We start from the raw sequence: 18,990 nt of genomic DNA on the forward strand, positions 1-18,990 counted from the left end.
CAACAATTTGACATGTTACTACTTTTCACTGTTGGGCAGAATTGGAGAAATGGGGGTGAACAAGACTGGTATGGTCCAGGGTTTCTATCTGGAGACCTAGACATTCCAAGTATCCTTTCTTTGTAAAATACACAACCTCTCAAGGTGCACATGTATTCTATCCATCAGTTACAACATGTCACAACAGTACATCCTAATATAGAAACTTCAGAATCAATTGAGGAGCTTAAAAAAGGAACTCTTTCCACGACAGGAGAGCTGATTAACCATGAATACAGATTGGCAAAAAGAATATAGGTGAGAGTTCTCTTATATGGGGTTGTGATCTGAAATACTGCCTGTAGTTTCAAAAAAACCTTGATCGATAGTTGAAAGGGGAGAATGCACTGGGGATTCAGCAAAGAGGAGAGGGGCTGGGTGGGACTTGGGGCTGGTAAAACTCTGTATTTACTATGTATGTCCTTTGTCTCAAGAGTGGGTATGGTTGAACAACGTGTCTAATACCCCGGAGCAGGTCTGTGGTGAATTTGAGCAGTACACAAACCTGAGTGTATACTGGATGTTGTAAATGTGTGCGTAGGAGTCGTGGACTAATTTACAACTCCTCATCCTTGCACCAATCCCCTGCCTCTGTTTTTGTGATATTTGATAACTAAATCTCTGGTATTTGCGTGGCCCCAGGAATGGATTTCTCCAGCTCGTCACTTGTGTGTCTAAATACGACAGTGTAGTGACCTCTACCAGTGCTCCCAATGGATCTGCAGTCTCTGATTTGGTGTTGGCCTCTGTGAGAGGGGGAGCTGTGTTATGTGGCGATGTTAGGATGTTGCATTCCTGCCCCCTACACCCCCTGCTAAACAGCAAACTCCCTAGCTCAGCAACACTGAGCTGCATGTATGTCACCTCCTGTTGCTGCCTGTAATGCTGGAATATTTAGTTCTTTGGCCTTCAGCTGCTTCTGCAGCTCAGAAGCTGTTGATGGTTCAAGCTGCATCACCCATCCCCATTACTGTGTTTTGAGTGAGCTGCTTGCCTATATAACATCCGGGATTGTTTCATCAGTAATGTTTGCTAATGTTTGAATGTAGTCCAATCCGAAACATGGTAAAAGGTTGGACCTTAGTTACCGGAGTTGAAATTCAGCACCAAATGCAAAACCGAATGAACTACATTTCTGTAGCACCTTTCATCATCCTGGGATGTCCCATAGTCCTTCACAGCCAATGAAATGCTTTTTGAGCGTGTAATCACTGTTGTAATATGGTAAATGTGACAGCCAAGTTGTGCATGGTAGGATCTCACAAACATCACTGTAAAGACCAGGCAAATTCCCCCCGCCAGCCCCTTCAAAACAATACTGAGGGGTCTGACTTTGGAGAGCACCATTGGAGGTTCTCTGGTGAAAACCCATGGATCCGTCAGCATCTGAAAGTGGCTATCGGGTTCCACCAGCTGCCTCAGGCACTGCTTTCCTACTCGTTCTGCTTCTGATTTCCCCCTCACTTGCAAGTTTTCCTTTTTTTTTACTGTTTTGAGTCTTTGGTATGTTGCACAATCTAAACTGGGCAATTTATCCTTAGTCTGAGGATAATGGCTGACTGTGGGTAGGCTGATTACAAAGAGAGATCTGATGCTTCTTGATAAGCCTCTGGTAAGCATGCCTTTGGGGATTTCCCGCAGGATTGCAGTTCGTGCAGGCCGAGGCCCAGCAGGTGTAAGCCTACACATCGATAACACGGATGGTGTTATCGGGGCATGTGGAACTCAAACCACAGTCAACGTTTTCAATCCATGTCAACTTCAGTCAGAAATTCCAAACATTCTCCCCCCCTCCACTCTGTCTTCCTCAGATGTGGGGATTTTTGGTGCCAGTGTTAACTGCTGAGTGAGTCTTTATTTATCTAAACCACCCCTTCCCCCAACCCCCTAACTCCAAAAATAAGCATGCGGCTTGACTTTAGGAGAGAACGCGTTACTGCCAGTTGTATTAAATAATCCTGACACTGATCTCTTTTGGAAGAATAGCAGCAAATCACTGGGAATATAGCAGTGGGAGAAGCTCCCCCACTAAGGTTTTTGAGTGGTCCTGGGCTGTCCACATTGTGTTGTAAACCCCTTTCGTGGATCTATCCCAAAGTGATCTTTCCTAGGCAGCTCTTTCCATTGCTGCAGCTGTCCTGTCTTGTTTTGTATCAGCACGTGCACTACCCTGAATTCTGCAAACACCTTGGAGTGCTCTTGGCTGTTGGACAGGCAGCTCTGCCCCCAGCAGGCTATGCCATTAAACAGCAGCCTCCCAACACCCAGATTCCACTGTTTCCCCTCTATCTGCAGCATGTCCTGACTAACAGCAATTGTTATACTGTGTAGCTCACGCCATCGACAAAATTCAAAGAACTTGCGTCAGGTAGCTTTGCCATGTGATTCCTCAGGATGGTCTGTGATTTAAGTGTTGTCACAATTGCTGTACACTTTTTGATATTCGATTCAATGGTACACTCGCAGGTGAAAAACCAAATGGTTTCAATTAAAAAGCTGTTCACTCTCCCTGCTCACTTTGTTTTGGGGTGAATGCTTTTGAAGAATTTGCATGATCCCTGGGAATTGACCTAAATTCAGCTCCTACTCCAGAGAGAATTTAGACTACAGAAACAAAACCCTTTAGTCTGTGTTGACCATAATCTCAAACTAAACTAGTCCAACCTTCCTGCGCTTGACCCAATTCCCTTCAAACCTAAAAATCACCCAACACCAGGTTATAGTCCAACAGGTTTAATTGGAAGCACTAACTTTCAGAGCAACGCTCCTTCATCAGGTGATTGTGGAGGACACCATTGTAAGACACTGAATTTATTGCAAAACTCTGTGCCTTCCAATTGTCGTCCACAACAACCTGATGAAGGAGCGTCGATCCGAAAGCTAGTGCTTCCAATTAAACCTGTTGGACTATAACCTGGTGTGAGATTTTTAACATTGTACACCCCAGTCCAATACCAGCATCTCCAAATCATCCCTTCAGACCTGTCCTAGTCATGTACTTATCTAACTGTTGTTTAAGTATTGTACCTGTATCTGTACCCACCACTTCCTCTGGCAGTTCATTCCACACACACCATAAAATCACAAGAAAATTGCCCATTTTTTATTCTTTCTCCTCTACCTTAAAAATATGTCCTCAATCCTGAAATCCTCATCCTAGGGAAAAGACATTTGCCGTTCTACTGCTCATGATCTTATAAATTTCTATAAGGTCACCTTTCAACCTCCCAGGGGTAAGAAATCCCAGCCGATCCACCCCTTCCCATAACTCCCAGCAACATCCTTAAGTCTCTTCTGAACCAGTTTAATAATATCCTTCTCATGACAGGGCAACCAGAACTGGACAAAGGATTACAGAAGAATTTCTGTCCACAATTTGTACTGAATCATCAGACTCCTTTCAAGATGCTTCAGGAACAGTGGGGCCACTTGGGAGGGAGGGAAGATGTCAGTGCAAGTCTCATTGAGTGGGGGGAATTGGAGTTTACAGAATGTTAGGATCCCACTTTTGATCTGTGTCCATTGACTTGGTGAGAGGCACTCTCCTGTACCACAAGTTGAGTTTGAGTCCCACTGCAGAGTTGAACACTAACTCCAGGTTTAACACTCCTGCTGCAGTACTGAGAGAGATGTGGTAATAAATAACTCTCTGGTCCCCCTCGAGTGGGTATAAAAGATCCTGCTGCACATTCTCAAAGTGCCTGAGGTTCAGCTAAACGTAGTGAGCTAAATTATCCCACCGCCAACAGAATCTAGTTTAGTTGCTGCTCGGGGGACCTTGTGCACTAACAAGCTGCCTTATTTCCTGCATTACAATTGTTCTAAAATATTAATTGTTGGTAAAACTCTTTGGGATGTTGCAAACTGCATTCTACACATGAGCTCAATGACCAGCATGTTTTGAGGCAGAGTTGGTTACACTCAGACAATAGAAGGATTGCGCACACGACAGAGGGCCCTCAATGATGTGGTCCAGTCAGTGAGCCTGGCCTTCGTGGGGTAGCAATTGTGGGATTAAGGGGTTTAAACATTCTGCCTAAATGTTGAATTAATTCTTGCTGATGCCACTGGCAAACCTGGTTGTGTCCCTCCCTTTCCCTGCAGGAAGTAGAACAGCTGCGACTGGAGAGGCTGCAGATAGATGAGCAACTTCGCCAGATTGGCATGGGTTACCGCCCGCTGTCTACCCGCGCTGACAAAGAGCGTGGCTACATGACGGATGACAGCACTGCCTCTTCCATCCACAGCTCACGATCCTACAGTGGCCGAGGGCGAGGCAGGAGAGGTACCTACCTTCCAACTTGGTACTCTTTATCAGGTCATTTGACTTGTCTGTGCAGCCTCTAGTTCACCACTTTCAAAAAGAAATTGTGATGAGCAGCAGCAATCTCTCCTGATCGCTAACTCTTCCTTTTAATGGACCCAGCCCTGACAGCCACGTCTCCCGACTACCTCCTCCCTAATCTCTGGAATTCTGTCACAGCCCTTGCGTCTCTCCATTTGCCTCCGTTGTGTTTGATTCCCTGCCCGACATCTCCTTTTATTGTCAGATCTCCAGTTCCTGTGAAACCCCTTGGGATGCTTGTGTCATCTTTAGGGCACTACAGAAATGAACTTTCGCAGTTGCTGAGTCTGTAGCAACTCGTACTGTTTCCCTTCTCTCCTTCAATGCACTGCGCTTCCTCCCTGCTCCATCAGTCACCTCATTCTTCATTCCTAACCCCAGGCCTGACTCTCAACAGTCTGACAGTGCTCCCTTGCTCCCCTGCTGGATGGAGGGCGTACTGCCAAATTTAGGAATGGATAACTGTTTTTTCTTTCCTCGCATGCTGCCAGACCCGCTGAGTTCTGCCAGCAGTTCCTCATTCCGTTTGTCTGTCTGATGCTTGACCAGCTTAAAGCCCACCCACAGAGTGCGCACTCCATTAACCTCCAACCTGTTCTCACCCCAGACAACAACTCTGACTTCTCCAATGCTTCAGAGACCGAATCCGAGCGGCGGGACGAGCTGAGCGACTGGTCCTTGGGTCAGGCGGATGAGGATCGGGATCGCAGGCAGGGATCGGATCTGAACCGGAGGAGGCCAGCTGGAGGCCGGGGGCGAGGGGGCCCTCCCTCTGGGAGAGGTCGTGGAGGAGGCCGAGGCGGGACATCGTCGATCAGTGCTGGTAACCGTGAAGTCTCTATTCCAAGGGGAGTTAGGCAAATCTGCCTAAGGCAGTGACATCGTCCTGTCCCTTTTCTGATTGTGATCAGTCAGTCCCTCCCTGAGGAGGAGTTAGGGAGGGGAGGCAAAGGATTGAGCTTCAGCTGGAGTGAGAATGGGGAGGGAGAGAGGCTTCCTGCTCCACTGGGAGTGAAGGGAGGGCTGTGGGAAGACTGGGCAGGCTGCATGATTTTCTACCCTGCCAAACGATCCTTAGGCGGTTGTTTCCCATCGTTTGAGAATGATGTCTGTTGTCTTTCTGATGCCTCACACCTAGGAATAGCTTTCAGAGGAACAGGGTTTCTGTCAGCTGTACCCGTGAAATGTTCTGAGACCCTCTCCCTTTAAAAGCTCTCAAGGCTGCAGTGTCATATGAAACCATCTGAAGTGAGTGAGAACCTTTTTGGTGAGGAAGGTGAGTGTAAGAATTGGACTGAGCTCAGTGGAGTTGGAGGATGGATGGTGTGCCTGGATGTGCTGCCAGAATGCTCCCTGGTACAGACTACCTTTCAGGACAAGGTTTGGAAGTGATTTTTGTTTTTTATTGGAAAGATTGTTGAGTCAGTTCAGATTATCCGTTATGTGATATGTGGGTCACTTTGGTAGATGTGAGGAGTTGAAATACCTTGTCCCCATTTGTACCTGGGTTCCCTCTGGTGGATAAAGAGGTCCGTTCACAGAGACCTCCTTTCGAAGGGAAGGTCTGCAGTTCACAGCCAGAGCTGGTGCACTTCAATGGACTCCGTTCCCACTGGCCTTTTTACAAGCTGTATGCTGAGAGGAGTGAAGATTGGGAGTGAAATGACCTTCAAGGAAGGCACCTTGCACCACTGCAGGGTGTCCCAGCACACACTGTAGCTGCTGTTATAATGTAAGAAAGACACCAGTCCCTTTCCCCTCAGCACGGTGCCATCAAAGGCCAGGTGGTGATCACCCAGAATGTCTGGTTCAAAGTGGTGACTCTGACCCCCTTTCACTCCTCTTGGCAATAATTCTGAGGTAATCTGAAAACATGCCACTTCCATCCTGAGGTACTGTAGCTGTGTTTAATTCCCAGTGATCCTGCAGGGCGGCGTTTATGGTTTGTTTGAAAAGGTTAGAAGGAGTTAGAGAGCAGAGACTGTCATGATGGTACTCAACACCAGGAAGGTGGCCTGAATCAGAATGCAAACTGCAGGGAACATTTAAGTTTGAAGTAATCAGATGGAATAGACAGAGGCCACCTTGGAGTGAGGTTTATATTTAACAAGTGCAGAGACGCTGGGATGGGACAGTGGCTCAGTTCAGGCTAGGGTGGCCTGAACGTCAGTCACGAATGTTTGAGGCGCTAATCAACAGCGAAGGTTTGTACCTCTCCCTCTCCCTCTCCCCTCTTTTCTCTTTCTCTCCCTCTCCCTCTCTCTTTCCCTTCTCTCCCCCCCCCCCCCCCCCCCCTGTCATACTCAGTGTGGTTCTCTCTCACGGTGTGTGCCTGCTCCTGTTGTAGTGCTGAAGGATCCTGACAGCAATCCCTACAGCCTGCTGGAGAATGCAGAAACTGATCAAGCTGGTGACACGGATGCCAGTGAATCCCATGCAAACACCAGCCGGCGTCGCAGATCGCGTAGGCGCCGCACCGACGATGATGCCACCATGATGGATGGCGTTGTGGAGTCTGACACTGCGTCTGTCAATGAGAATGGTGTGGGTATGTGCCAGGCAGTGTTCCTCCTTTTGTGAGGGGAATGATGGCTGGGGATCTGATGCAGAAATTCTACACCGATTTTTAAAAATCCTGGAATGGGGCAATACAAAAGGAGGCCATTCAGCCCCCCCCCCTCCGCCCCCAACTTGCCCATAGCTCGGCAAAGCTTTCTCCTTGAAGAATTTTTCCAATTTCCTTTGGGTAGCAATGTTCCAGTCTGTTTCCACTGTCCTTTCAGGTGGCAAGTTCCACATTGTAACCATTTTTAAAAACAAAATCTCATCTGCCCCAGAGATTATTTTGTTGATTCCATCAATCTGTGTCCCTGTGTTTTACTGGCCCGCCTGCTATCGGCAGAAAGAATCCCTCCATTAAATCACCCCTTTACATTCTCCTCGGGAAACCCTGCAATCCGGCTTCGGTTCTGGGAAATCCCCTCCCTCGCCATTAGAGGCTGTAGGGCCTTAATGTCCTTCTGAAAATGTGATACAAAGTGGGGGCAGGTAAGAGGTGTGTGGTCCCTTGTCATGTAGGACACTCTGTAGCCAAATTGTGCAGAGCAAGATCCCAGGAGCAGCAGCATGGCAATAGTGAGTTGGCCTGAAATTACTGAGCTGTATTCATGTTGCGAGTTAGGGTTGGAATTCTTTCCTTCTGCAATAATTGGTTGTGAAACGTGGAGAGTTTAATCAGTTCCTCAATGTGATTGTAACCACCTTTCTTGTTAGTTGAGTCATACAATCCCTACAGTGTGGAAGCAGGCCATTAGCACATCGAGTCCACACTGACCCTCTGAAGAGCATCCCACCCCATCCCAACCTCCTACCCTATGTGTGTAACCCTGCATTCCCACAGACAATCTACCCTAACCTGTACATCCCTGGGCACTATGGGACAATTTCCCATGGCCAATCCACCCTAACCTGCACATCCCTGGGCACTATGGGACAATTTCCCATGGCCAATCCACCCTAACCCGCACATCCCTGGGTACTATGGGACAATTTCCCATGGCCAATCCACCCTAACCCACACATCCCTGGGTACTATGGGACAATTTCCCATGGCCAATCCACCCTAACCCACACATCCCTGGGTACTATGGGACAATTTCCCATGGCCAATCCACCCTGACCCACACATCCCTGGGCACTATGGGACAATTTCCCATGGCCAATCCACCCTAACCTGCACATCCCTGGACACTGTGGGACAATTTCCCATGGCCAATCCACCCTAACCTGCACATCCCTGGACACTGTGGGACAATTTCCCATGGCCAATCCACCCTAACCTGCACATCCCTGGACACTGTGGGACAATTTCCCATGGCCAATCCACCCTAACCTACACATCCCTGGGCACTATGGGACAATTTCCCATGGCCAATCCACCCTAACCTGCACATCCCTGGGTTGTGGGAGAAACTGGAGCACCCGGAGGAAACCCACACAGACATGGGGAGAATGTACAAACTCCACACAGTCACCTGAGAGTGGAATTGAACCTGGGTCCCTGGCACCGTGAGGCAGCAGTGCTAACCACTGAGCTGCTCTAGGTTTGGAAGAAATGGAACCAGAGGCCAGGTTAAAACTTTGTGCTTGTGGTTTAGTGTTGTGGGTGCTGAAATGATGGGCTTTGGACTGAGCTGTCATTGTTTGTCTCCTCCCCTGACCTGCCCTCTCCACTGTCTTCACCCGGTGTGCCCGTGCAGACGAAAGTGAGGGTCGACCTCCCCGAAGGAACAGGAGTAGGCGGCGTCGCAACCGCGGAAACCGACTGGACAGTTCCCTGAGCCGAGACCGGCAGCCAGGTGAGGAATTAACCATCTCTGTGTCAGGGCTGAGACAGCATTCCCACTGCCCCCCAACCCCCCTCGCTCGCTCTCTCTTCCTCCACCACCCCCCCACCCCCACACGCATGCAGATCCCCATCCCTTGTATATTTCTCCAGTTCTCCCTTTGAACGGTTCCTACTGAATCTGCTGTAAGTCAGCACAACTCTAAACAGAGACTCCTATCTCCTCTTCCCCCTTCTTTCACCAATGTGTCCACCTCTTGTCAATGGGAATTCTTTCTCTGTAAAGCTCCACGTAATTTTGAACAGCTTAGTTAAATCTTCCCTACCCCATCCTGCTCCCAACAGGAGCGATTTCCAGCTGCTTGTGGTCACCGATGGGAAGTGGGTGAATGATGTTCTAAGATGCGTGTTACCTCAGTTACAGTGGCCGACTACATTTCTCGTGCTGAGTCGCAGAGCCGACAGTGTGGGTCTCAAAAAGAACAATCAGAGGGAACCCCAGAACAACAGCCGAAGGGAAAACAGGTAAATTGTGATTTAGATCAGATTCCCTACAGTATGGAAACAGGCCCTTTGGCCCAACAAGTCCACGCCGACTCTCCAAAGAGTAACCCACCCAGACCCATTTCCCTCTGACTAATGCACCTAACACTACGGGCAATTTAGCACGACCAATTCACCCAACCTGCACATTTTTGGACTGTGGAAGGAAACCGGAGCACCTGGAGGAAACCCACACAGACACAGGGAGAACGTGCAAACTCCACACAATAGTCGGCCAAAAGGGAAATCCAACCCAGATCCCTGATGCTGTGAGGCAGCAGTGCTAACCACTGTGCCACGTTATCTCCCTTTTGCGCACCACACCGCTCCTCCTTAGCTGCTCACTTCTGTTTGTTTTGAAATAATTGGGTCAGCCTTAGTGGTCAGTGTTACATAGCCACTTATTGGGCTGGGTGGAGAATGAACAGCTGCACAACAAAATCCTCATTGAAGGCCAGACTGGTCGAGGTCTCTGCTTGCTCCCAGGGCTTGCAGATTGAGCACCTTGAAATGTTTCTCTCCTTCTCTTGGGCTGTACTGATTGGAAGTTGGCATTACTTCTCAAGGTAATGCTGTGACTGTTCTAATCCCTTAACGATGTCCTTTCTCTAAGGACTCCGACAGCTTTTATGCCTTTGTTGCAGTGCTAATTCCTTCTGTCCGGCGAATGTCAGATACAGGAGCAGAAGGAGAAATGTACTCTGACTAAGCTAAACTCTGGGCGAGTGATACTCTCAGCTAATGGTCCCCTTATTTTAGACTCTGCCTGCAGTTCTGTATTCCCGTCACAGGGAAACAACATCCCCCTCAGCAAGTGAGGGGGGGGGGGGGGGCTTCTGGTTGACCCAGATTCTGAAAGCATTGTCAGCTCCATAGGACGAGATGTGAAGTCCTCAGGCAAGTGAAATGTGGTGAAACGGTCTGTTTGTGCTTGGCCTCCCTCAGGAGCAGGCGGACCCCAGTGAAGAGCCAAGTGCCGTGCCCAACGGCCCCACCAGTAGTCCGAGTGACAGCGCCACCAAGACAGCGGGCAGCTCCCAGGAGCGTGGGCGAGCAGGAGCCACCATCAAGCAGCAGGCTGTGGTGAACGGTGTTTCGTAAAAACGCCACAGCCTCCACCCTTGAATCTCAGTCCCGCTTGCATCATGTTTATTCAATAGTGCTTGTCAAAGCTTGCCAAAGATAGGAAACCTGAATACTACGTAACTACTTACCAATACCCGACTCGACACAGCACTTGCCCTCCCCTTACCCTCAGCACTGGACAGAGGTTTGAGGGGAGGTGTTCAAACATATATCTGTGTATCTGTTTTTTGACATTTAATTAAAAAGTTCGAGGAAATAAAAAATACACTTAAAAAAGCAAAAAAAAACACAAAAAAACCCATTTAATTAAAGATGTTGTGCCTTCTAACAGTGTAAAAGGAAACTGTGGGATTTTGTTTTCTGATGTTTTGATGGCGCAGGTCAGTGACTGATATATTTAAATAAAGAGGTTTGGTTATAGAAGCTGAAGATGGATAGATCAGAACGACTCTAGTAGAGAATGTGAAAGAAAGATGTCGGTTACTTAAAAGCTGTATGTTTCAAAAGAAAACATTAAAAATTCTACAGGGAAAAAAATTGCAAAAAAGGAAACTTGAGTATGCAACCACTTCTGGTAAGGAGACACTGTATAAAACGATGCAGTCTGTATTACTTGCACTGATTAGTAAATCAAAAAAAGAGCAACAAGTATAACTGGGGGGAGAAAAATAAATAAAAGCAGAAATGATTCAGTCATTGCTGATTCGAATGTAAGGAGAAAACACTGGAAGGGAAGGAGAGGTAGAGAGGAGCAGGAAGGAGGGCTGAGTGAAAAACGAGGAGGTGGCTCCAGAGGTTGTGCAGGAGAGATGATTGTCAGGAAGGTTGGACAAAGCAGCTTCATTTAAAAGGTTAATTTATTTTCACTGTACAGTATTTAAAAACCGAACTCTCTATAGCCTTGCATCACACTAACCCTAACGCCCACATTTCTTCAGTGCGTGTGTATGACACTGAGCCCGAGCAGCTGGTTTTGATATTTGTTACCTGTTGTGCTGCAGGAGAATGGCTAGTGCGTGTGATCATGAGACTTCATAATGGCAAAAATAATCTAAGGTTAATGATTCTTTTCTTTAAATTACTTCATAACCCTATTTACAAAACGCGCACACCCCTCCTCACTGATGGCAGTGGCGAGACTTTGAAGCCACGTGGCTTCTTGAGTTCTGACTGAGCAGTAACTGAAGGCATTGGCAGTACCAGCCTGGTTTGCTTCAGAGTAGGGAACGAGACAGGTTATCACAGCACAGAGTCTGTGACAGCCTTGTTAAGAAGGCCCCCTCCCCCCCCAACCCCGGTCCTGCCTGACAGTGAGCTGACCGGAGCAGGAGTCATTGCAGTAACTGGAGAGCAACAGTCAGCCAGCCACAACTGAGAGCAATTTAAGAGGAGTGAGCTGTTCCCTCACTTGGGAGTTGGGTGAGGTGCCCGGTGTAAGACTTGCTGCCCTCTGGGTGTGTGCGTGTCTTGGTTGCGAGTTTGCTGCCATGGATGAAGTAATTTTGTTTGCGTTGAAATTTTTACAAATGATTTTGCCCACCGTGCATCTTCAACAGTTTGAAGGGTATTTGAAACTGCGTTACGGTGTCAATTTGGATCTGTATCGTACACACTGGTTGTTTCACATGGAAACCTGGATGGTGCTGCAAATTGGTTGGCTCCATGAGTGTAGAAAAGGGTTGGTTTCCTGTCTCTGAACTGTCTTGTGTATGAGATCCCAAACTATGAATGTTTTTGTCCTTTGTTTTTCTTTTTTTTTAAAAAAAATTGTTTCTTTTTGGTTGATGTGCAATATGTTTTCTTTGTATGCAAGTAGTTCCAAAATAAAGTTTGATCTTCCATCTTCTAAATGGCTGAACTGTTTCTTTGATTAATGTTACAACGTTGGTGCTTCCCAGCCTGATAGCATAGTCCCTTGCTGAGTTTCCATCCATTACTGGCGCATGTCACAATTTGAAACCTCCCCAGGGTGCATTTAAGGGAGAAGAACATAATAGGCATAGGCCATCTGGCCCCTCGAGGCCCCCCCAACCACTCAGTAAGAGCTTTTCATGGACTCCGCTCCACTTACCCACCCACTCACCGTAACCTTTAATTCCTTTACTGTTCAAAGACCTATCCTTGTCTTCAAAACAGTCAACAGAGTAGCTTCAACTGTTCTGCTGGATAGGAAATTCCACAGATTCCCAACCCTCTGGGTGAAGACGTTCCTCCTCAGCTCAGTCCAAAATCTGTTGCCCTCCTTATTTTGAGGCCACGCCCCCTAGTTCTAGTTTCACCCACCAATCGAAACAACTTTCTTGCTTCTACCTTGTCTAATCCCTTAATTTTCTTTCTGTAAGATTCCTCATTCTTCTAAATTCCGGTGTGTACAGTCCCAGGCTACTCAATCTCTCCTCATAAGCTAGCCCTTAATTCCAGCATCAACTCGGTGAACCTCCTTTGCCCTCCCTCCGGTGCCAGGACATCTTTCTCAAGTAAGACCAGAACCGTACAGATGATGTGGAGACGCTGGTGTTGGACTGGGATGTACAAAGCTTAAAAATCACCCAACACCAGGTTCACAGTCCAACAGGTTTATTTGGAAGCACTAACTTTCGGAGCGCTGCTCCTTCATCAGGTCCTTCATCCTTCTCCACAACCGCCTGATGAAGGAGCAGCACTCTGAAAACTAGTACAGTACTTCCAAATAAACCTGTTGGACTACAACCTGGTGTTGGGTAATCTTTAGCTTTGTAGAACTGCACACAGTATTCCAGGTGTGCCCTCACTAACATCCTGTACAGCTGCAGCATGTTGTTAAACTCCATCCCTCCAGCAATGAAGGACCATATTCCATTTGCTGCTTTAATTATCTGCTGCACCTGCAAACCACCTTTTTGATATTCATGGACAAGGGCACCCAGGATGTTCTCCAGTCCAATGGGTTTTAGTGTCTCTGAAGGAATTCAGCAAGGGCTCTGAGCTGAAGGTACACTGGCCTGTGTTGGAACTATGGAAATTGAGAGGACCTCAAGCTGTCAGGGTTGAAGGAATGCAGATATTTCAGAAAATTGAAGGGTCACGTGAGGTCAGATGCAATAGGATAGCCCCTTGAGAGATCAGTGCTGATGAGTTATTAAATAGCTGGTAGTTGTATCTGTGACCCACCTTGCGTATATTGGGTGAGTTTCTGGACCAGACTGGCATTATCTGTGTTAAAGTAATTTTATTTTCATTAACAATTTGCCTAGTCTCATTCTTACACCATCTTCCCCATAACCTTGCACATTCCTGCTCATCACAGTAGTTCCTAACCCTCTATTGTATACATTGAACCTATGTACTCTCTGGCTCTGTCTTCTACATCTTTTCCCCATTGTGAAATTTTTTTTTTCCCTTTTGTGAATTATTTTAAATCCATGCCCTCTTTGAACATTTTTTTTGAGGGAACAGTTTCTCCCTGTCCAGTCCCATGACCCTATTTCATTAAGACCAGGTCCAGTTTGCATCTAAATTTCATGTTCATGAGATCGAGCCCTGGAGGGTACTGCCAAAATGAGGCCAACTATTGAGGATGGATTTCTTAAGGTGATTAATCTTTGGGGAGAGGAGTGGAGGTAAAGTCATCCGAATATGTCTGAGGCGGAGTTAGATTTTAATTGAGGGAATCCAGTGTTAAGACAGCTGTCAGCAGTCACTGGGGGGAACTAGCAAGGAAATGAAGTTAAAACTGCAATCCCATCAGCCATGGTCTTGTTGAGTGGGAGGGTTAGATCAAAGGGTTGGGTGGTCTACTGTTTTATCTTCAAACCAACCTGCATTATAGGATATGCTGCACAAGCAGTCCCTGCTACTGATCATTCTTCACTAGAGCCTGCTCCCATATTTTCCTCCTTTTTATTATAAACCCCCCCCCCCCCCCCCTCCCTTCTCCCTCGGCGACTGGTCCAGTTTTAATCTTCATATAATTTGGCTTCAACCAGTCGCTGTTGGTAGGGACCCTACATTCTTCCTTTGGGTAAAAAATTCTCTATTTTCATTGAGTCATACAGCACAGAAACCGACCCTTTGATCCTGCTTGTCCGTGCTGAGCAATTGCCCACCTAAATTAATTTAGTTCCATTTGCCAGCATTTAGCCCATAACCCCCTCAATCCTGTCTATTCATACAGCCAACCAGATGCTTTTTTAAAAAATGTCTCCTTGTCTATTTACCCTATCCCTGCCCCTTATGATTTTATAAACCTCTATAAGGTCACCTCCGCCTCTGACACTCCAGAGAAAAAAAAACCAGCCTGTCCAGTCTCTCCCTATAGATAAAGCCTTCCAAACCTGGCAACATCCTTGTAAATCTTTTCAGCACTCTAGTTTAACAACTTACAGCAGAGAGACTGGAATTGGATGCAGCTTTCTAAGAGTGGTCTAACCAATAACCTATAGAGCCCCAATGTGACCTCACAACTCTTAACACTCAATGCATTGACCAATAAAATCAGGGGGTAAACAGCTTAGCTTGAGGGCCTCTGGTTCTGCTTTTATCCTTTAAAAAGGAACGTTCCAGACACTCAACCAAAGTTTGGCATCATTCTAAGGTCACCCCTCAGCCATCCAGTTTTCAAGGGAGTTGAGGAATATTGTAGCACATAGGGCCCTATGGCTTCATAATTCATTGGAGTTTACATCACATGTAGGATGGTTGAAAAGGCATTTGACATGCTTTATCTTCATTGCTCAATCCCTTATAGAAGTTGGGGATGTCATGGTGAGGTTGTACAGAACATTGAGGCCTATTCTGGAATACTGTGTCCAGTTCTGGTTGCCCTGTCACAGGAAGGATAATTTTACACCAGAGAGGGTTCTGAAGAGATTTACCAGGATGTTGCCGGAAATGGACGCTTTGAATTCTGAAGATTGGCTGGGAATTTTTTTCACTTGAGTGTAGAAGATTGAGAGGTGATCTGATAGAAGTTTATAAAATGATGAGGGGTCCAGATAGGGTTTAATGGTAGTTGTCTTTTCCCTAGGGTGGGGGATTTCAAAACTAAGGGGCACATTTCTAAGGTGAGAGGAGAGAGATTTAAAAAAGGCATGAAGGGCACCTTTGTTACAGAGAGTGGTTCACCTGTGGGATGAACTCCGAGAGGAAGTGGATGTGGGTGCAATTACAATGTTGAAAAGACATTTGGATGGGTCTATGAATAGGAAGGGTTGGAGGGATATGGGCCGGGTGCTGGCAGGTGGGACTAGATTAGTTTGGGATTATGGTCAGCACGGCCTGGTAGCACTGAAGGGTCAGTTTCTGTGCTGGATGACTTTATAAACGTACCCTGGCTGATGCTTTCCTGATATGTATTACCCCACTCTTTGGATATTGTCCTTTAGTCTTCTGGGTACCATTTCCAATTCCTCAATACAGTTTATTTTTACAACCGGACAGCCCAAGTTGCCTGCAGTCTTATCAGGTTTCGCACTATTTCCCCTCTTTCCCCCCTTTCAACTTCTGACTTGATGCTAAAGAATTAAAACAATATTTTTTGTGTTGGCCTTGCTAATTTGTTGTGGAGTTTTCTACTTGTGCCTTGAATCCACCCCTCGCTGCTCCATCCTATTTGAGCTCTGCACTTAATTAACAATCCAAATGCAAAATATCAAAGTGTGACCGAGAGATTAGTCAGAAGTGAGCTTGAAGGATGGGACCTGAACCCAGTGCAGAGTGTCATGCCAAACTGAGGGGCTGAAATCCGATATCATTGGGGTGTTTAAGGGTTCACTTGATTTATTATTGTCACGTATTTGCATGCAGTACAGAGAGATCATAAAATACAAAGTTCACAAGGTAATTGAACAGAGTGAGGGATATAAAGTTACAGCTGCAAAGAATCTACACAAAAAGTGATATCAACATGTGTTTGAAATCCGAGCTGTCCAGACAGCAGTTTAATAACAGGAGGGAAGATGCTGCTGTTGAACTGTTGGTCTATTCCAACAACCAAAGCTGATGCACAGACTGATTTATCTGCAACAGAAACGGGCACCACATACAGTCATAGAGAGGTACGGCACGGAAACAGACCCTTCGGTCCTGTCCACGCTGACCAGATATCCCAACCCAATCTAGTCCCACCTGCCAACACCCGGCCCATATCCCTCCAAACCCTTCCTATTCATATACCCATCCTGATGCCTTTTAAATGCTGTAATTGTACCAGCCTCCACCACTTCCTCTGGCAGCTCATTCCACACACGTACCACCCTCTGCGTGAAAAAGTTGCCCCTTAGGTCTCTTTTATATCTTTCCTCTCTCACCCTAAACCTATGCCCTCTAGTTCTGGACTCCCCCACCCCAGGGAAAAGACTTTGTCTATTTACCCTATCTATGCCCCTCATAATTTTATAAACCTCTATAAGGTCACCCCGTAGCCTCCAACGCTCCAGGGAAAACAGCCCCAGCCTGTTCAGCCTCTCCCTATAGCTCAAATCCTCCAACCCTGGCAACATCCTTGTAAATCTTTTCTGAACCCTTTCAAGTTTCAAAACATCTTTCCGATCGGAAGGAGACTAGAATTGCACACAATATTCCAACAGTGGCCTAACCAATATCCTGTACAGCCGCAACATGACCTCTCAACTCCTGTACTCAATACTCTGACCAATAACGGAAAGCATACCAAACGCCTTCTTCACTATCCTATCTACCTGCGACTCCACTTTCAAGGACCTATGAACCTGAACTCCAAGGTCTCTTTGTTCAGCAACACTCCCCAGGACCTTACCATTAAGTGTATAAGTCCTGCCAAGATTTGCTTTCCCAAAATGCAGCACCTCACATTTATCTAAATTAAACACTATCTGCCACTTCTCAGCCCATTGGCCCATCTGGTCCAGATCCTGTTGTAATCTGAGGTGACCCTCCTCGCTGTCCACTACACCTCCAATTTTGGGGTCATACCTGTTTTGTTTCTTCTATTAACCTGGAGGTAAAACTCAGAATTTTCTGGATTGGTAGGGGAAGGTAGAATAGGAGAACTGACCATTGAGGCAGAATGCTGTTGAGAGTGAGTGAGCAGGAATCTTTAGTGACACAGGAATATGAAATGTTAGAGCAGGAGTGTGGGATTCTGACCTGTTCTGTCATGGCTGGTCTGGTTATGGTCCCAGCCCCAGGTTGACACCTGTTCCCCCATAAAGCTTGACCCCAGCCGCCCGATCTGAATTGTAACTCTGTCTTGAGTGAATTCATTAATCCAGCCTCCACTGCTCTTTGAAATCAAGAGACTAATCACCCCCTGAGGTGGAGGGGAGTAAAACTCTTCATCTCTGGAAAAAAAAATAAGGCATTTTATTCTCAAACAGTGTCCCCTACTCTTCAAACAAAAAACATGAGACCAACTCCTTGTACCCATGATCCCCCAGACCAACAAATAGGTACCACAGTACTGGCTGCATTGACTGCCCATTGATCACAGTCAGCATAACCTTTCACAGCTGCTTACCCAGCCCCAAGGGAGATTTACAGAAACCAGGATCCATTCATCCTGCTGCCATTCTATGGGATAGTGGCCATGTCTCTCTGCATTCCCACTTCCCATCCAAATGTTGATGCTTTCAATGGTTTTTTTTAAAAAGAAAAACGACTAATTTCTTTCTTTAATACACTCAGTCACCCGGCCTCCCTTCAGATTAATAGGAGATAGAAACCAGAGGAGGCCATTCACGAACCTGATAGGATGGTGGCTGATCCAACATTCCTCACATCCACTCCCCTGCCTTTTCCCTGAAACCCTCGAGTCCCAAACTGATCCAGAATTTATCACAGCGTTAAAGAGACCCAAGGGTTCTGCCTCTATATGTGTGTGTGTGTCTGTGGGGGGGTAGGGGTGTGTGTAGTAGTGAATTCCAGAGCCCAGATCTAAGGAAGTGTTTCCTCGGCTCCTTCCCAAAAGAAAAGTCGGACCCACTGTACCCTGAGGGTGTCAATACCCACCCCAAGTGGAACCCCTGGATCTAGTCTCCATCCCCCTGGATATATAACCCTCTCAAGAGTGTAGACCTTTGCAATTCGGAGCTGTGGAGAAGTAGCCACTTGAGGGAGGGTTGGGTTTAGGGAGGTTCTGGGTGAGGTAGTGGTCTGGGGGGGGTTGGGGGGTTGGGGGGTGGGGGGTGAGTTTGTTTTTGAAACAGTTGGGGGTCGCTTTGTTGACTCCCTCTCCTTGGAGACGCCGCTTGTGACGCCTCCCCCTGAGATAGTGAAGGAGCTGGAGGCAGCACCAAGAGAGGAGCCAGTGTCTGAGAGCGAGTCGGACAGCAGACAGTGATCGGTCCCCCCCCCCCTCACACACACACACACACCCCCTCCCCACCAAACTCCAAAAGGAAATGCTTTTCTCCACCAGGACCTTGTTCTGCAGCCTGTTCCTAATCCCCTCCGTTCGGATCCCTGCTCTGGGTAAGCGCTGGAATTCCAAAGGGAACAAGCCCCGACCCTAACCAGCCCCCCCCCCCCCCTCCCCCTCCCTCCCTCCCTCCCTCCCTCCCTCCCCTCCCCCCCTCCCCCCCCCCCCCTCAGGTTGGACCCTTTCAGACTCTGTCCCAGACTCTGTCTGAAATGGGCTGTTAGTCCCTGTCACTCTCTGTTCAAGGGGGGGTGGGAT

The 18,990-nt window shown here is 47.2% G+C and overlaps 1 protein-coding gene and 1 long non-coding RNA gene across 6 annotated transcripts in view; one reads left to right on the top strand and one right to left on the bottom strand.

The window, feature by feature from the left end:
* The window catches only part of LOC140492647 (RNA-binding protein FXR1-like), a 78,054-nt gene extending 65,846 nt beyond the window's left edge, over nucleotides 1-12,208 (top strand). For 3 of the 5 annotated variants that reach the window (XM_072591686.1, XM_072591683.1, XM_072591682.1), the window contains exons 12-17: nucleotides 4,144-4,324; nucleotides 4,992-5,207; nucleotides 6,732-6,932; nucleotides 8,644-8,742; nucleotides 9,148-9,254; nucleotides 10,218-12,208. In XM_072591686.1, the coding sequence (XP_072447787.1) occupies nucleotides 4,144-4,324; nucleotides 4,992-5,207; nucleotides 6,732-6,932; nucleotides 8,644-8,742; nucleotides 9,148-9,254; nucleotides 10,218-10,373 (960 nt within the window). In that variant the 3' untranslated portion in view covers nucleotides 10,374-12,208. The remainder of the gene's footprint in view (nucleotides 1-4,143; nucleotides 4,325-4,991; nucleotides 5,208-6,731; nucleotides 6,933-8,643; nucleotides 8,743-9,147; nucleotides 9,255-10,217) is intronic. The other 2 variants (XM_072591684.1, XM_072591685.1) reach the window with 2 other exon arrangements.
* Nucleotides 1-18,484, bottom strand: part of LOC140492649 (uncharacterized) — a 30,000-nt gene extending 11,516 nt beyond the window's left edge. Inside the window, exon 1 of the long non-coding RNA XR_011963594.1 lies at nucleotides 17,463-18,484. This is a non-coding gene — a long non-coding RNA (uncharacterized lncRNA). The remainder of the gene's footprint in view (nucleotides 1-17,462) is intronic.
* Between the last annotated feature and the right edge of the window lie 506 nt (nucleotides 18,485-18,990).

The sequence above is a fragment of the Chiloscyllium punctatum genome, chromosome 21, assembly GCF_047496795.1.
Source record: "Chiloscyllium punctatum isolate Juve2018m chromosome 21, sChiPun1.3, whole genome shotgun sequence".
NCBI lineage: Eukaryota > Metazoa > Chordata > Chondrichthyes > Orectolobiformes > Hemiscylliidae > Chiloscyllium > Chiloscyllium punctatum.